We start from the raw sequence: 18,609 nt of genomic DNA on the forward strand, positions 1-18,609 counted from the left end.
AAGAGAGAATCTCGTTGGCGTAACGCACAGTGGACTAAAACATGGGGTGGCTCGGGCTCAAACTCTTGACCTAGGGTCTGGGAGAAGTAGCCTTCATTGCCTTTATCCACCAAATATGGCACTAGTGGGGATTGAACTTCGGTCTCCAAGAAGAATCCAAGTATTTCCAATCACTAGACCACAAGTGATAATAATAGCACTACATTATTATTTGTCATTTATCACACTACATGATTAAATAGAAAGACAAAATTGTAAATGACAAGTTATTTATCCATCAATACTAACCATCCATCACTAGTGCTCTAGTGGTGGTCACGAGTATTTAAGTTTTACCTATGATGGTCTCAGGTGAGTTTTCCCATCCAGCTCTCAAGTTCTAGTCTGGGTGATAGTGGTTTCTCATTAAGGGGTTTAAATTGAGGATCTATTATGCGAGTGGGCTCTCTCGCGCGGACCCAGTTAAGACAACGTATGCTAGACCTCTCATGATTCGCAGATAATTCACACTTTTCAAAAAAAAAATTATCCATCAACACTTGTACCAAACGCAGCAACATTGTTTTTAAATGTCTTAAAATTAAATTGAAATTACATCATTGCCTCAAAGAGATTATTATATACTAATATAGATTAATGCATAATAACAGATTATTGCTAAGAGTAATCAAACTTGATGAGAATGGATACGGATCGGAAGCCCTTTTGCCGGGACAGGCACAGGATTGTATTTGATTTTGTCATCGTGTATCAACAAGTCCCATTTGAAATTGGTTACGATGTTGTGAAGGAACGTGAGTACTTCCAATCGGGAAAATTCTTTCCCTAAACACATCCTAGGACCCCCTCCAAACGGCACAAACGCGAACGGTTTTGGCCCTGAACCTTCAAACCTTGATGGATCAAACCAATGTTTTAAAAACCGATAAATACCGGCCGGTTATACCGGTATTACCGTTTTCGGATGTAAATCCGGTCCGAAACACCCCGGTAAGTAGGAGAAACGGCGTAGACTTTATACCGCCGGTAAAATCCGGTATAACGGTTTGAACCGTAATACCGGTACTGTCTCAAGTCTGTTTTTGAGTTAGGATTTTACTTTTTATCGTCCCTTCTCCGTGTTTACTTTTAGCTTTAACCTAACAATCTTTAATATTTTATCTCCATTGATCAAAATTCAAAACTTGCTTCATCACTTGATCATTCGTGACTTGTTCCAGATTTCCATCACCCCATCGTTCGTTCCAGATTTCCATTTTAATCCAATTTTGGATGTTGTAATTTATGAAATAATACAATACCCGGTTGAACCGCCCGACACAACACAGTTCAACCGGTTAAACCATTTTTGTGCCTAATCCGGTATGATTAAAAAACCGGATTTTAAAACATTGGATCAAACCGTGTTGGATCTTCAAAATTAGCCTTGTCCTTATGTGTTGATGAAGCACTCCAATGTAGCTGAAAATGCAACATGAAAGCGTATCAACGTTAGTCAGTTTTATTCAACTCATTTTGCATATCATGTTTTTTTATTCAACCTTTAGACATCATTTTCTTATCTCTAGTGTTTTTATCTGTATATATTTCGTAGGATCATAGTTATTAAAAGCCATCGCCTCTTGTGCCTAGGTCCAATTTCCTAGTGAGGCGAAACAATTGCGCCTTAAGTTAAGGCAGTTGCGCTTTGATTCTCCAAGTGACGGTTCATGCGCAAATTCTGGCTAGATTCCTAAACTCTTGAGAGTTTTCAGCCAAATTCTCTAAATTCTGACAAGATTTCTACTTTTATCTAACGAAACTACTTTTCTACACTAATAAACTAGCATTGTATAACTTTTGGTACTAAATAGATTAAAATAAACTAAAGCTATATAACATTGGCAGATTGGAAAATAATAATCTCATCTTTCTTTCTGAAATTGGCCGACAATAATCCAAAGTCAATTATTAGCCAATAATAATCCGACCTCGTCCATTTCTTTTGTAAAATAGTCTGCCGTTAAAATAAGCTTAACGGAGTTAAGTGTTTTTCCGAATTACAAACCGATGTTTTAGGGCTTTTGATCAGAACGAGGATACGAGTCGGTTGATGTAAAACTTACCTCGAAATTGTGTTCGAAATGGCTTGAATTTTGTTAATTGGAAGTTAAACACCCGAATTGAAGCACCATTTTCGTGGGTTGGGGGCAGTATTTTGAGGTAAGTTTTACATTAATCGACTCGTATCCTCGTTCTGATCAAAAGCCCTAAAACATCGGTTTGTAATTCGGAAAAACACTTAACTCCGTTAAGCACTTAAGCTATTTTAACGGCGGACTATTTTACAAAAAAAAATTGGACGAGGTCGGATTATTATTGGCTAATAACTGACTTGGGATTATTATCAGCCAATTTCAGAAAGATGGGATTATTATTTTCCAATTTGCCTATTTTATGTGAAGAATAGTATTAATTTTCTATGATATAAAAATATTTTTTGATTTTTTTTTGTTGTACGTTTTTTTTCTCAGACCCGTGCTTTTTTTGCGCCTTGCACCTACACCCCAGGCGAGGCCTATGCGCCTTGAGTGCGCCTAACGTCTTTAATAACTATACGTAGGATGCATTGTAATTTACTCCAATAAAAGTATAAGGCTGCTACCTTCCATCCTTTGGGGATGGTATAACCTGCATACTCGATATCCACCAGGGCTTCTCTGTAGGTTCCACTGGTGGCTGGATATAATCTAAGGACTTCTGATACAACATTCGAAGAGTATCTCATATTTTGTATATCCTCCCATTTCAGTAATTCTCCTGCTTCTTTTGCCTTACATATATCTAATTGCTCTGGAAAAAAAAATGTATCATTCATCATTAAACTTTGATCTATACATGCCAAATGAAACAATAGGGACTGTGGCATATAACTAACCTTTCAACACCTTGTCATAAACACGAGGGTGTTCAGCGAGACACTTCATAAGCAAAGTGATAGTAACAGTGGAGGTGTCATGACCAGCGAAGAGTAGTAACAAGATGTTCTTTGCAATATCTTTCTCGGTTAAATACCTACCATTTTCGTCGGATGAAGTAAGCAAATGTGATAAGAGGTCTTGTGAAGACGACGCCTTTCCTTCTTCCAGTTCCACTCTTCTTGCTTTGATGATCGTTATTAGTTCAGCTGTTATAGATGATACTGCTTTTTTCGACTTGTAAAATCGTGTGCCTGGGAAATTTATCGGTAGCTCGATGATGCCTTTTAATAAAGTGTTGAATAAGGAAGCGAGTTTTGCAATTTGGTTTGGCTTGTCAAGGCTCATGAATAAACAACAGGAGAGTTCAAAGGAACATAATTTGACGGTTTGGTATACGTTCACCACTTCCTTGCCTTCATACATGCAAATTCGAAATTAAACAATTTATCAAAAAATTGAAAATTGAGATTAGTCTCAAATGGAAAGGCTAAATGTACAAGAGAACCTTATAATAAGGGTGGGGGTATAATCTTCGGTGAGTGGGTGTTTGAGTGGGTGTCACCAATCGGTGACCATACCCCCATGATTGAGTTAGGGTGTTTGAGTAGGAGAGAGGGTGGGAAATCGGTGTAAAGTCACCGAAGGTAGAGTAGGGTGATGGAGGAGAGAGAGAGGAGAGAGGAGAGAAGAACCAATCAAAAAATATATAACTCAAAACATTCTAGAGTGATTAACCATACCCCCTGATTGAGTGCAAAATGAGGAGTGGAATGGGGAGTTGACATGACATAATATTATTGGGTAGAAAATCACTCAATCACCCTAGAATGATTAACCATACCCCCCACCCTAAGAGTTCTCTAGATGTTACCGTCATCCTAGCTTTATATAAACATGATAGATAGTGAAGGGATATGGTCATGGACCCTCCCGTGGACCAGAACTAAGTTCTCACGGGCCCAGAACCATACTCATATCCAATCTGAAAAACAGCCAACTAGTCATAACAAGGTGAAAGTGACTTGCAACCAATCGTAGCTCGCCAGGCACTATACCAGAGAATCTCCACGATGCACCATCGTACAAGAGACAAAAAATACAGCCGGGAGCGACGTGTGGCCATTCACAGGACGCCAGTCCACCTCTCCTTAACCTTCACTAACGGATGATGACAAATGAGACAAGAAGTACATATAGAAAGCGACGTGTTGCCAATTAGGGCACACGGACGTACTCCCACCTCTGGGGACATTAACTACCACGACATATGTGACCAAATGGATATTCTTTAACAATGACACATCGTCCAATTATTCTCCATTCTTCTCCAACCTCTTGGCTATAAATACCACAGTTCTCCAAAGGTTTAAGCATCCTATTCCCTATACATTCACTCTAAACCTACTTTTTCTCTTTTTAAAAAGAATAATACCATTTTTTTCCATGCCCAAAAGTAGTTACGAGAGTAACTCCCCTCATCTCCTTCTCGTAACAAGCTCATGCTGTTTGCTTGTTTTGCAAATTTACTACTTGGATTTGAGTTTGTGAATATCATAAGATAATCACCGGAAATTAGATTCATGTTTCTTTATATATTATATTACAAAAAAAATCACTAGATCCGGTTGTTGATAATTAATATGTGGCGTGTATGCATGGATGTATTACTTCTAGGAAAATAACAAAACAAATATATCACTAAATAAATATGTATTTTCTTTATATATTATATTATAAAAAATCACTAGATCCGGAGATCCGGTTATTGATTACTAGTCTTAAGCTACCCGCGTTGCGGGCCAGTGGGCATAAAAACGTGCTACCAACGTTGAGGAGATGGGGATGTAAAACGATGCTAAGTAGCATCAAACGAAAACCAAAACCGGGTAAAGCGTAAAAGAACACGAATTTCCAACACAAAGTGACTTACGTGACGTAAAACGTAGAAGGAGTTGAATTTATAAGGATGCGTATTAGAAATTGGAGGGGGTAAAAAAAACTTAGAAGACCAAATGTGACCACCAAATACGAATGAAAAAAAACCCTGAGGGGCCAAATGTGACTATCAAACATTGTGCGAAATAGCAACGAACGACGAACTAATCCGAGAAAAACGTAAAACAAAAACTAATAAAAAACTAAAATTATTAAACTTTGTGACACAAATTATAAAATCTAAAGTATTGTTACAAAATGAAAAATCATAATGCCAAAAAGAAAAGAAAAAAAAAGAAGAAGACAAAAAGACAAAAAATATACTATTCCTCCGTATGTTATTAAAACTAAAATTAAGAGATTTAATAATAATAAGAATAATAATAATAATAATAATAATAATAATAATAATAATAATAATAATAATAATAAGGATAAGGATAACAAAATATTTTTATATATAATATTAAAATTGAAATTAAGAGATTTATAGATAATAATAATAATAATAATAATAATAATAATAATAATAATAATAATAATAATAAGAAGGATAACAAAAAAATTTTAAATAAAAATAAAAATATAATTATGAAGTTGAAGGAGAAATTGCCACGTGGCATTAGTTGTAGTCTTTTATTAATATTTAGATTAATATGTGGCGTGTATGCATGGATGTATCACTAAATAAATATGTATTTATTTACTGTAAATGCTGGTAGGGGCGGACCCACAGAGTGGGTTGAGGTCTCCGGATCCTAATGTTTTAAAAAAAAATAGCAAATTCGGTATATTAAGTTGTAAAAGGACTGCGTAAATAAAATAGGTGGATGCCATAGAATGAAAATAAAAGCTGGTGTAATGCTAAATCCCCCTCTTTACCAACAAGAGGTCTTGGGTTTAATTCTTGTATAGCCTATTTTTTCTGTTTTTTTTTTTTTAAATCCACTTCAAACCTTGCTTTGACCCGACCTAAACAAGGACCGACCCGAAAATTTTAACGTTTCGTTATGAAAATTTTGAACACAAAAAAATGGACCCCATTGAAAAAAAATCCTGAGTCCGTCACGGAATGCTGGCCAACGTATACACTCTTTTTAGTGTTGTATCACCGACCACGTAAACACATTTGACGAGATACCTTTAGACTACATGGTATGGTGATGGACCATCCTTGGAGGATGATCCGCCACGTAGGCGACACATCATAGTCCTCCCAAGGATGGATCATCCTCCAAAACTAGGGGGCATGGGAGGATGGTCCTAGTCATCATCCTCCACCACTTTTATATTTTTTTTTTACTTTTTTTAATCTTCAACTTTTTTTAAACATTTAACAAATAAAGTAATAAAATATTTTCATTAATATTAAAAAACATTACATAAACTTAAAAAAAAATTAAACTTAAAACAAATAAACTAAAAAAAACATAAAATGAAAAACCTAAAGTTAAAAAAAAAACTTAAAAATATCCTAACATATTAAAATAAGCTACTAGTCGTCGTCTTCCATGTGGTGGGCGGGTTCGTTTTGAGCGTTGTTCCAAATGTACTCCACCAAGTCCGCTTGTAGGTTGTGATGTGTGTACTCGTTACGTAGAGCGAAGGTGTTCAAATCTTGTTGTTCCTCACTAACTGGAACAGAATTTCCAGCAGACGCGTTTTCGTCGTAATCGCATATCGCTCTACCTTCGTCTTCAATGATCATGTTATGAAGGATGATACAAGCGTAGATAATGTGTCGTAACCTCCTTGGTGTTTGCGAACGTGCTGGAATAGAAATGATGTGCCATTTTTTTTGTAGAACACCAAAAGCCCGTTCAATATCTTTTCTTGCGCCCTCTTGAAACTTTGCAAACTTTTTCCTTTTGTCGTCGGTCGGGTGCGGGATAGTTTTAACGATTGTCGAGTACGTTGGGTATATCCCATCGGCTAGGTAGTAACCTCGCCTGTACTCCACCCCTGAAACCGTAAAGCTTGTGTCTGGACCTGTACCCGCCACTACATCATCAAAAATCTGTGACTGGTATATGATGTTGAGGTCGTTGAGTGAACCAGGTAGACCAAAAAAAGCATGCCATATCCAGAGATCCTGTGACGCAACAGCCTCTAGAATGATAGTCGGATGTCCCTGATCTCCCCTAGTATACTGACCTTGCCATGCAACCGGGCAGTTCTGCCACTGCCAGTGCATGCAATCAATGCTCCCGAGCATTCCTGGGAAACCATGTCTCTGTTCGTGGGCTTGATATAATTTTTGAACGTCGTTTGCGTTCGGTTTCCGCAGGTATCGCTTGCTATACAATTTGACAACCCATTGGCAAAACTTGTATAAACATCGATGTGCGGTTCTTTCAGACATCCTAATGTACTCGTCTAATGCATCTGGTGCGTAACCGTACGCAAGTTGGCGAATGGCCGACGTACATTTTTGTAAATTGCTGAAACCCCTTTGACCCCTAGCATCGTTTCGCAATGTAAAAAACGGATTAGACTGGGCCATGTCGCCTGCAATACGTAAGAACAGTCGACGACTCATGCGGAAACGACGTCGAAAAATCTCGGCTGGGTACACGGGTTCGTCGGCAAAATAATCGGCTACTAGTTTATCGTGGCCGGCTATAAATTTAGAACAAAACATAAATGAAATTAATTAAAACATACATTTTAAAATCTATATAAAACATAAGGAAAAAAAAAATAAAATACCTTCTTGGTCTCGGTTATATTTTGCTCGTCTGGTTAGCGGTTGGGACGACCCTTCAGCGGCCGCCATGAACACCTGAGCCGCGTTCATAATCATGTTGTGCATAATAACATCCTCTTCCGAAGATGATGAATACCACTCGGACGAAGACGATGAAGACATAGAAGAAATTGAAGAAATGGAAGAAACGGGTGAAGCCATGATAATTTTTTAGCGAGAGATGGGGTGGTAGCGGGTAAAAAATGGTACAAAATATGATGATTTTTTTATAAAAAGGGAAGAGTGGTTTATAAAATGTGAGAGAGATGGGGTGGTAGTGGGTGAAAAGTTGTGAAAATAGGGGTTAAAGATGTGAGTATTTATAAAAATGGAAGTGAAATAGGTGTTTTTTTAAATTATAGCCGTTAGAATTTATTCTTTTTATTTCAAACGGTCAAATGGTTGGGGGGCCCACATAATTGCATCGTCGCCAACGTCTAGTTTTGGACGATTAGGACGGGGACGGTAGGGGGCGGCACGGTGTTTGGACCGTCGCCGACCCGCGACGGGCCGGGGCCGACCCCCATACCGTGTAGCCTTAGGCGTAAATGTTTGTGCAGAAAAAAATTCGACGAGGCCTCGTAGCCCATGTTTCGGTGTGACCCTGACGGTCGTACAAATGTTTATGTAGTTGTCGGATAGGTTATGCAGTTGTCGGACGGGTTTGTCGGCCAACCACCCGAACTTTTCACTCACTAGTAGAGAGTATTTTATTTTCGTATAGAAAGTTTTGGGTATATACGTTTTCAACCCCCGGTCTTATAGAAATTTTTTGGCATATACGTTGTCGACCCCGCAGTCGAAAATCTTAAGCTTCCCAATTGCTCGCGGCCAAAGTAGCGTTTATTAGGGACTCCAATTTCGATCTTTTTGGGGACAATTAATAAGGTACGAAGGGGTCTCCATGAGTTAATTACTATAAAAAATTACCTCGCCAATGAACATCAATATGTCGACGAGTGACAACATCCATAGTCGCAGCATAGTGAGAGGCGAAAGCATCGGGACCAAGATACGATAACAACATCTTCCTCATCCACTTTGCTTCATCGCCACGAATCGTAAGCAGGCACCTCCCGAAAAGCTTCTTCACCTGGAATGGCCACCACATCGCCACCAGCTTGTTTTCGTTCGCAAACAGGAACTTGTTACCCGCAGGACCACACAGCACAGCCATACGTTCGCCAAGTAACGACGTCTTAAACACTAGAGGGCTGCCGTATTTCTCGATCCGTTCTTGAACGAATCTTTCTGGAACTCCATCCCAATTTGCACGTAGCAACGCGAGAGTTTCTCCAAGAAACGGCCAACCGAAGCTTCCCGGTGGAAGATTGAGTTTGCTTCTTTTAGTTTTGTGGTTGTTGTAAACATTCCAGAAAATGTATAAAACGATTAAGAGGAGAATGGGCGTTACAACTTTAATCATCTTTGTTTGTTTGCGTGAAGAAGCCCCGGAGAACATATATCCAATACTGACCACGTTTTAAAATAGCTGGATACGAAGAAAAGCGAAGCCCAAGACGCAACCTTTTTACTTGTTTATTTTTTTTTTAATAGTTGGAGCCCTTTTGGGGTTTTATCAGGCCACGTCAGCGCCACGTAGGATTCACCTCAGCTATGGAGCCCCCTTTAATTTACATGGTGTGGATGAAGCCCCTATTAAACAAATTAAAAAAAAACATTTCATTGGTTTAAAACTAGTGGGCCTCACCTGAATGTTTCAAGTTTGGCGTAACCATGATGGAGGAGTGACGACGACACCCCCCCTCTTAAAATGGAGGGTGTGGTCGTATAGCGCCCCGGGGCGGTATAGGTGCTGAGTTGGCGGGGGTGGCGCGCCCCCCCCCCCCCCCACCCTCTAGCCTAACTAACAGTAAATACTTCGATCGATATCTAGAATTTTAACATTCCTAATATAGGTAAGAGGAAGACACCTTTTCATCACACTATTAGGCGATGGGGTATGGGGCTTGGGTTGGGGCGTGGCTCTTGGGGCTTGGGTTTCAAGCCGGGCGTGGGGCGGGGGAAGGGAGCTGACATGGCAGGCTGTGTTTGGCCAAAAGAAAAGAGGCGTTGGGCTAGCCGTTGGCCAACGGCTATATTAAAAAAAAATTTAATTTTTTCTTCCATTTTTTCACTATAAAACTCACACTTTTCTTCCATTTTTTACCACATTCAACCACATCTTCTATACATTTTCAAATTCTCCTTCTACAAAACGAAAAAATGCATCCTTATAAGCGTGCTTATGACCCGACCAACCCGTATGTACTCCAAGAAAGTAATCCTAGCCCACCACCCAATCGTCCAATTCCTCGTCCATTTTTCATACACTCTTCTATGCCCCATGAAGCGAGTTATGCATCGCTTCTTGGGAATCGTTTGTTTACTAACTTCCCACACTCCGATGATTCGATACCTACCCCGTTTACACAATCGCCCATTAACCTTTCGCCATCCTCCATCGACCTTTCAGAAAACGAAACCGTTCCCGAAACTCAACCACCCAATGATGGTCCTTCCGCATCGAAACCCATCAAAAAGAGAAGTCATAAAAGAAAAAACCGAGGCGGATAAAGTAGTTGAAACCGCCAAACGAAAACAACAAAAATGGGTCGTTGCTGAAGAAGTTGCATTGGCGAGGGCTTGGTGTCAACAATCTCAACATTCAACTTTAGGTATTCTTAACCTTTGTTTTTATTAATGGTTATTTTTTATATAACTTTGTAATATATTAATTTTTTTTAAATAGGAAATTTGCAACATCGAACCGCCCTGTGGGAATCAGTTAGTAGAGTATTCCATGAAGAAATGGGAAGGGAGGCTTATCGTGAAAACGATAGCTTATCCTCAAAGTGGAGCGAGATAAGCACCCAACTTACAAAATTTAGTGGTTTTTTAAATAAAGCAAAGCAAAACCCTAAAAGTAGTGAAACCGAGGCCGACATTTTGACAAATGCAGTGGTCACATTCAAATCAAATGTGCAGACCGACTTCCGTTTCATGCATTGTTGGGAGATTTGTAAGTTCCATTCAAAGTGGGCGACTATCCCCATTGGTAGCGAAACTAACTCATCTTCCAAAAGGTCAAGGGCCTCGTCCCAAGCCCAATCTGATGCACGAGATCAAGAGTTTGAGGACCTTTTGGATGATTCGCCAAGCCCAAACCGGCCTGAGTATGGAAGAAATGCCTCAAGAAGGAGTGCTAAAAAATCTAGATCTGATACGGCATCGCCTTCAGCTGGGAGTTCTGGCTCGCGTAGGGGAATATACAGCGAGCAGTTGGATGACATTTCATGCAAGTTGGATACATTCAACGTATTCCAACAACAAAGGGCCGAAATACGAAGGAGCAAAGAAGCTAGAGATGCCGCTAGATATGCCGCTAGAGATGCCCAGAAACAAAAACGGGATGATTTGAAATTTCTATCCCAGCCCATTGATCACCTACAGGGTGACAAGTTAGAACTGGTCCTGGCGTTGAGAGAAGAGATAAAAAAACAAATATAAAAGTTAGGAATCATTTTTTTTGTAATTTTCTTTATTTAAAAAAATTAAAAAAAAATAAATTTGTTGTTTTAAATAATATTCAAATGGGTCAGCCCAGCGAAGCCCACAAACCCACGCCCCCAACCCCCGCCCCCACCATACCGTGTTGAATGTGGGTTTAGCCCATGTCTGCCACCCAAGCCACGAGTCAACTAATGCCCCAACCCAAGCCCAACCCCCGCCTTACCATGAAGTGATAAACGATAGGTTAACATGAGATATGCGTTTTGATTGAAATACATATGGGTATTTAATTGATAAAACAACTTTGATAAAAGGTATGCTTAGAAGTTGAACTCCGTACTTAAATGATGCGGTAAACATCATGTGTTGGTCTAGAGGTTTAATGGTAAATTGATATGAATGTGCACTAAAGGTAGAGTGATTTATTAGTAAAGAAGGATGTTAAGATTACGTTAAATTGTTAACTTGAATATGGATGACAATTGTAAGATTATAAAAGTCATATGGGACGTAGTTAGATCAATGTATGAATGTGTGATGATATGATAAATTATATGAGTTTGAAAAGATGTGACTTTGAGTATATGCTTTATGTTTGTTAGAAATTGACTAATGAAGGTCAAATGTTGAGCATAGGATTAATGTGATTGATGTTATGTGTGGTCTTGTATGCTAACAAGGATATTAATGTATTGACATGTAAGGATAAATAACATGTCTACGGACTCAAGCACGGAGGCTAACGGGTCAAAAGTAAGCATGGAACCTATGCTTGAACTTGGTCGCTCAAGGTAAGTGATTTCCGTAATCACTTCTTAGTTTGTTTAAGTAATGTGGCGTTTTAATTAATTAAAAGTATGATTTTGAGAGTCAAATGCATTACAATGCGCAGATGCCCTTATCGGGTCAAGAATAAGCACACGAACGAAAATGGGTTAAGAAGGTGTAATAAATCGTAATTGGAACCTTATATAATAGACAAGGGTTAAGAATTATGAGGTTTATAAGATATGGAAGTCAAATAAGCAAGTTATGTTGATATATGCATGAACGGGTCAAAATTTGGTAAAAGGATAATAAGCCAAAGGCTTAAAAGTCATAAAGTTAGGTAGTCCAAATATTGGATTTTTCACTCCATGTGATGGAGAATTAAATTACGGTCTCGTTGGAAAAAGAATCGGGTAAAACGGATCAAAAACGAGAAAGTTATACTCGTTTCTGTGAAATCGAGTCGTGTTGAGAATTATACAGCATCAGCTGCAACATTCTGTCAAAACTAGGCCGTGGCGTAGCGCGATGGGGAAGGCCCCAGGCCGTGGCGCTACGTGACGGGGGTCAGTTTCGCGAAAATCGTTTATTTTAACTGTTGATGCATTGCGAACCCGTCTGGACCGTTTTTAAACGCGTATCAGCTAAGAATGATTAAATTAGTCCTTGTTTTAGGGAAAGTAGACACGTATGAAGGTATGTATGTATGTATGTATGTATGTATGTATGTATGTATGTATGTATGTATGTATGTATGTATGTATGTATGTATGTATGTATGTATGTATGTATGTATGTATGTATGTATGTATGTATGTATGTATGTATGTATGTATGTATGTATGTATGTATGAATATAAGTGGTATGTATGAATGAATGTATGTGTGTATGTATGCAAGTAGGTATATATGAGCGTATGCACGTATGTAGGCATGCGTGAAGATATGAATGTATGTATGTATGTATGTAGGTGTGTATGTAGGTAGTATGTGTATGTATATGTATATATATATACATATATATATATATAGTGGGGGTTCAAATGAGAAGAAATTTTTTGTAAGAAGAAAAAAGAAGAAATTTCAACCAATAGAAATGCTTCATTAGACTTCATTTAATATTTGTACTTAATGTAACTATAAGGGTATACTAGTAAACTTACATACATCATTAATTGGTAGTTTCATCTTTAATAACTAACTATATTAAATTTGTAACTTAATTTTAAGATATATATTTTTCACAAAAAAAAAATAAAAATAAAAATCCATTTATGGTGTAGGATAAGTACGAGGCGTGTAGGATAAATTACGAGTTGTGTAGGATAAATTTCAATATGTGTAGGATAAATTCCGAAATGTGTAGGATAACTTTTGATGTGTGTAGGCAAAAATATTTAGTGTGAATGATTATAGTTTTAATGACTAATTAATTAGTCAAACATAATAATAAATGAGATGAGAAAGAAACTATTTAATGTTTTACAATTATACCCTTTTATTCTTTTTCTTCTCAATAAAATTTTCTTCTCAAATGAACCTTCCCCTATATATATATATATATATATATATATATATATATATATATATATATATATATATATATATATCCAAGTGAGTATGTACGAATGTGTGCACGTATGTAGGGTTGTGTGAAGGCATGTAATAGGTATGTATGTAGGCATGTATGCATGTATGTATGTAGGTATGCACGTATGTAGGCACGTACGTATGAATGTAGGTACGTATGTTTGTAAGTAAGTTATGTGTGAACGGATGCATATATGTAAGTATGTATGAAAGTATATACGCAAGTATTCAATGAAATTGAGTATTGACGATAATAATAGCGTGCCTTGTGAACGAAGTGTAACACAGGTACAACGAGAAAGTCTCACCACGGATTGTATGATCAGATGGAAAGCTGGGATGTAAATAGTTAACGGAGCAAAAAGTAAACGTGAATAAATCTTGTATGTTTATAATGCGTACTAATGTTATGAATTTTATGTGGTAAGCGCAGGTAGTACGAGTCATGAGGATCATCAAGGAATAGGGATCGAGGATCGAGTCACTAGTGAGATTGTACGGGAACGTTGATGTATATAATGTAGTAAACGTAAGCTATGTTTTTACTTAGTAAATAAGTCGATTGATGGATTTATGTGAAAGAGTTATGTTAAAGTTAAATTTTAAATAAGTTAAGGTATTTATAATGAAAGAAATTTTATAACACGAATTTCCGCTGCGACTTTTAGTCAAATACGTATTAGGGTCTGACAAGTTGATATCAGAGCCATGGTTTGAGTGAAATCAAGTATGAGGAGATGAATACTTGAACTCAAACCTGTGTGCTCTTGTAACTAGAAACCCGTACAATCCGAGACTCGATCAAGATCTAAAGGTAGAAGCAAGGTAAGTATGTATTGGATTATGTATCTGAAGGGAACTAATAGTATGTTATGTGAAGGGTAAGCGCAATTGTTCGGAAGGGATGATCCGTGAATGCGGTCTAGGACCGGCATCAAGGCAAGTAATAAGACGAATTCACCCCAGGTACGTAAACTTAACGCGTGGACGTATGAAATGGCATAATTAAGCAAGTGAAAGAAATTTTTTTTAAAAAAAAGTTACACGTGCCGAAACTTAATTCTTCGGACTTAAGGTGGCGATTACGCGAAGACACGAAACTAGTACGTGGATTGTGTACCTGGCCAGTACACAAGAAACGAATGACGTTCGTGAGACCGCGATAATTGTTACAGGTATGTCCATTAGAATTAGGTAGCAGGTGGGCGTATGGGTGAAATGGGTAGTAAGACTCTCGGGAGATTGAGAGTACTACGTAAGAGTGAAAAGTGCAAATGATAAGAATGAAGAATGTGGAATCCGTAAGAAAGTACGGATCAACAATGTATGAATGAAATGTTTGAGTCCGCGAGACGGATTCAAAGAATGAAAGATGTTGATGCAATGTTTGAATCCGCGAGACGGATTCAAACAATGAAAGATATGAATGCAATGCTTGAGTCCGCAAGACGAATTCAAGGAATGAAAGGCATGAATGAAATGTTTGAATCCGCGAGACGGATTCAAACAATGAAAGATATGAATGCAATGCTTGAATCCGCGAAACGGATTCAAGGAATGAAAGGCATGAATGAAATGTTTGAATCCGCGAGACGGATTCAAAACATAGAAGGTACGAAAGGTATGAATAATGTGCTCGAATCCACGAAACAGATTTAAGATATAAAAGACGGAACTAGTCTACATAAGAAGAAGTCGATAGCTTGACCATGTATGCGTCAAACAAGTCATATAAGTAAATGTAAAGCAAATGAACAAAAGAATGATAGGAATGAAAATATCCGAATGTGTAAGTAATTACGGACCAAACAAGTAAATATTCCTTAAGTGATATGATTCAAATTATGTTTAAACTTTCATATATATATATATATATATATATATATATATATATATATATATATATATATATATATATAGGGGAAGGTTTTATGCAGAACACAAAATATTGCGAGAACACGCAGAACACAATGAATCACATATTTTTTTAGTCCTGAAAAGCTAAAAAGTAAATGAATATGTTGCAAATGTAAGATTTATTGTTTCTTACACTAGAATTCAAAACAAAATATGGAAAATATTCACTTTTTGTATAACCTACACATATGTAGGTTATGTGTAGGCTAAATTACCAACGTGTATGTAAGCTACGTGTAGGTAAAAAAAATGGTTTTTTATGTGTATATAATACACATATGAATGTAAGAAACATAAAATTTAAAAAAACATGAAACTTAAATCCCAAAATTTAGTGTTTTAGAGTTGTTCTTTTTGTTCTCGCAATAGTTAGTGTTCTGTAATGATCCTCATCCTATATATACATATATATATATATGAATATATTTATGCAAATGCGTTGCATGCAAGAATGGTCGAAAGGATAAATGGGTCATACGGGTCAGATGGCGATCGCCATTTGGACTCGGTAGTTAATGTTTTTTATATGTTAAGTTTTGTACTCATAGGTGAGCTTGATGAATGGACACACAATGTCACCAATCGGGAAGGAATGATCATCGTAAGATAAGGATAACGAATCAATGGAATCTACTTCCGTCAGGTATGTATAAAAAGGGTTGTAACTTTAATAGGTGGTTATGACTCGACTAGAGATGGATGTGTTAGAATAGAATGTATATATACAAACCGTAATGCAAAATGTGGAGTGAATTTCAAAATGTTCGTAATGATCGTCGGGTGGTATTGAACTTGAATGATCGTAACTGTGGAAATTCTGATAGAATATAAGAGACGACAAGTATCGTTAAGAAATGCTAACTTTGATGCTCGGCTTGTTGGCCATGTTCATTTGAACAAGACATTGTAGAAAAGATACGCATGGCATAAATAACAATAGTAACCATGGAAATAATGCTTGGTCTTCGCGATTTAAGTATGGATAATTAAGTTTAAGAAGGGTGATTTTAGTTGTAATAATAAGTCCTTGAATGATTATAGTATGCGTATGGTAATATATCGACCCCTCCTATGAGCTTAAAGGTAATCGGAAGTAATGATAGTAATGAGATGTTTAGGATGACTCATAGTGAACAAAATGAAAGATAGCATATGATGTATGAGTAGTATGAAATAAATCGATTTATTTCGATTAGCAAATATATGAATGTAATATGCTTAAATAGGAAGTTAGAAACAAACCGCAGACTTAGGTTTGCACGATTAATAATTGTATACAATTGGAATAAATTCGATGAATGAAACGCTAGTGATGGTATGCGCTAGGAGCTAGCATTATAAAGTAAAAGACACTAATAAGAGCTCTGGATCAGACCCTGACCCTTGTGTGATTATGAAAGTAAATTACTAATTTAAGAAGATAGGGTCAATGCGTACGATTATATTTATTCATGAATAAGACTTTTGCAAAGACCCCGAGTGAATTATGTGGTAGTGAGCCCATTGAATGAGTACAATAGAAAGGTAAGAGTAGGAATGAGAAAGGTTTCGGGGACGAAACCTCCTTTAAGGAGGGTAGACTTGTAACGCCCCAAAACCCGAACGTTTAACTCACTAATGAGATTTCATGGAATACGAGATAAAATGTGAAAAATATGTTATTTAACTTGGTCACAATACAAGTTAGATAATAGTAGTAAAGTTTGTGACTAAACAATTACCACGCTAAACTCAAGGGACTAAAGGTGACAGGTTAAGAAAGATAGATTAATAAAAATGAAATAAGAATTAAAACACACACACATCAGGTGTGTGTGTGTTCGACGCCCAGAACCAGAGAAGAAGGAGAGACTCTTCTAATCACAGAAATCCAGCCAATTGAAGCCCTAATCGTGACTGAATCTCATGCATGTCAATGATTTCTTGATCATCTAGGCCTATTAAAGTTTAAGGTAAGAAGAATTTGATAGTTTGATGATTTTGAATATGTAGGGTTTCAAGAAATTCCATGAGTTTATATGAAATTAGTATGATATTGAACTAAGATCACCATCTAGAACATTATGAATGCTTAAAATCGATTAAATCAATGTTGGGAGTGAAAACCCACTTAGAGTAGAATGAATATGAGTTGTAAAGTGTGAAATTGGATGGGGGTATGTATGATGATTGTTTATAATGATAAATTGTTAGTTAGAACTGAATTAGAAGAGAAGTTATGTGAAATTCTATTGAATATTGATGTTCTTGGTGATATTGATATGGATTGGTCATGTTATGCAAATGATACTTGTACACTATGCTTAATTAATGGTACGCCCACCAAGTGTATGATGAAATGCCTAAGTGATGATTTTAGATGAATTGTGTATAATGATGGATGGAAATGTATAGAATGTAATAATGAAGTGATAAACGATAGGTTAACATGAGATACGCGTTTTGATTGAAATACATATTGGTATTTAATTGATAAAACAACTTTGATAAAAGGTATGCTTAGAAGTTGAACTCCGTACTTAAATGATGCGGTAAACATCATGTGTTGGTCTAGAGGTTTAATGGTAAATTGATATGAATGTGCACTAAAGGTAGAGTGATTTATTAGTAAAGAAGGATGTTAAGATTACGTTAAATTGTTAACTTGAATATGGATGACAATTGTAAGATTATAAAAGTCATATGGGACGTAGTTAGATCAATGTATGAATGTGTGATGATATGATAAATTATATGAGTTTGAAAAGATGTGACTTTGAGTATTTGCTTTATGTTTGTTAGAAATTGACTAATGAAGGTCAAATGTTGAGCATAGGATTAATGTGATTGATGTTATGTGTGGTCTTGTATGCTAACAAGGATATTAATGTATTGACATGTAAGGATAAATAACATGTCTACGGACTCAAGCACGGAGGCTAACGGGTCAAAAGTAAGCATGGAACCTATGCTTGAACTTGGTCGCTCAAGGTAAGTGATTTCCGTAATCACTTCTTAGTTTGTTTAAGTAATGTGGCGTTTTAATTAATTAAAAGTATGATTTTGAGAGTCAAATGCATTACAATGTGTAGATGCCCTTATCGGGTCAAGAATAAGCACACAAACGAAAATGGGTTAAGAAGGTGCAATAAATCGTAATTGGAACCTTATATAATATACAAGGGTTAAGAATTATGAGGT

The 18,609-nt window shown here is 37.0% G+C and overlaps 1 protein-coding gene across 2 annotated transcripts; it reads right to left on the reverse strand.

Annotated features, from left to right (window-relative positions):
* Positions 1 to 510: 510 nt before the first annotated feature.
* Positions 511 to 9,109, reverse strand: LOC110908665 (beta-amyrin 28-monooxygenase). 2 transcript variants are annotated; one of them, XM_022153621.2, is made up of 5 exons: positions 8,572 to 9,109; positions 2,918 to 3,373; positions 2,645 to 2,832; positions 1,403 to 1,461; positions 511 to 908 (listed from the first exon to the last, which is right to left on the reverse strand). In XM_022153621.2, the coding sequence occupies exons 1-5, from the start codon at positions 9,101 to 9,103 to the stop codon at positions 668 to 670; spliced, it is 1,476 nt and encodes a 491-aa protein (XP_022009313.1). In that variant the 5' UTR covers positions 9,104 to 9,109; the 3' UTR covers positions 511 to 667. The 2 variants fall into 2 exon arrangements, with proteins under 2 accessions (XP_022009313.1, XP_035838463.1); XM_035982570.1 differs by lacking the exons at positions 511 to 908; positions 1,403 to 1,461; positions 2,645 to 2,832; positions 2,918 to 3,373 and adding exons at positions 6,237 to 7,514; positions 7,605 to 7,677 and having other exon boundaries at positions 8,572 to 8,669.
* Positions 9,110 to 18,609: the final 9,500 nt, after the last annotated feature.

This window comes from Helianthus annuus, chromosome 14 (genome assembly GCF_002127325.2).
Source record: "Helianthus annuus cultivar XRQ/B chromosome 14, HanXRQr2.0-SUNRISE, whole genome shotgun sequence".
NCBI lineage: Eukaryota > Viridiplantae > Streptophyta > Magnoliopsida > Asterales > Asteraceae > Helianthus > Helianthus annuus.

Bases quoted from the DNA above. Each gene is read 5' to 3' on its own strand.
- LOC110908665 (XM_022153621.2), bottom strand. From the start codon at position 9,103: ATGTTCTCCGGGGCTTCTTCACGCAAACAAACAAAGATGATTAAAGTT. The intron at 1,462-2,644 runs GTAGCAGCCTTA...TTGCATTTTCAG, and splicing joins CCATCCCCAAAGGATGGAAG to CTACATTGGAGTGCTTCATC. The intron at 909-1,402 runs GTTTGATCCAAT...TTTAAAACATTG, and splicing joins AATTTTGAAGATCCAACACG to GTTTGATCCATCAAGGTTTG.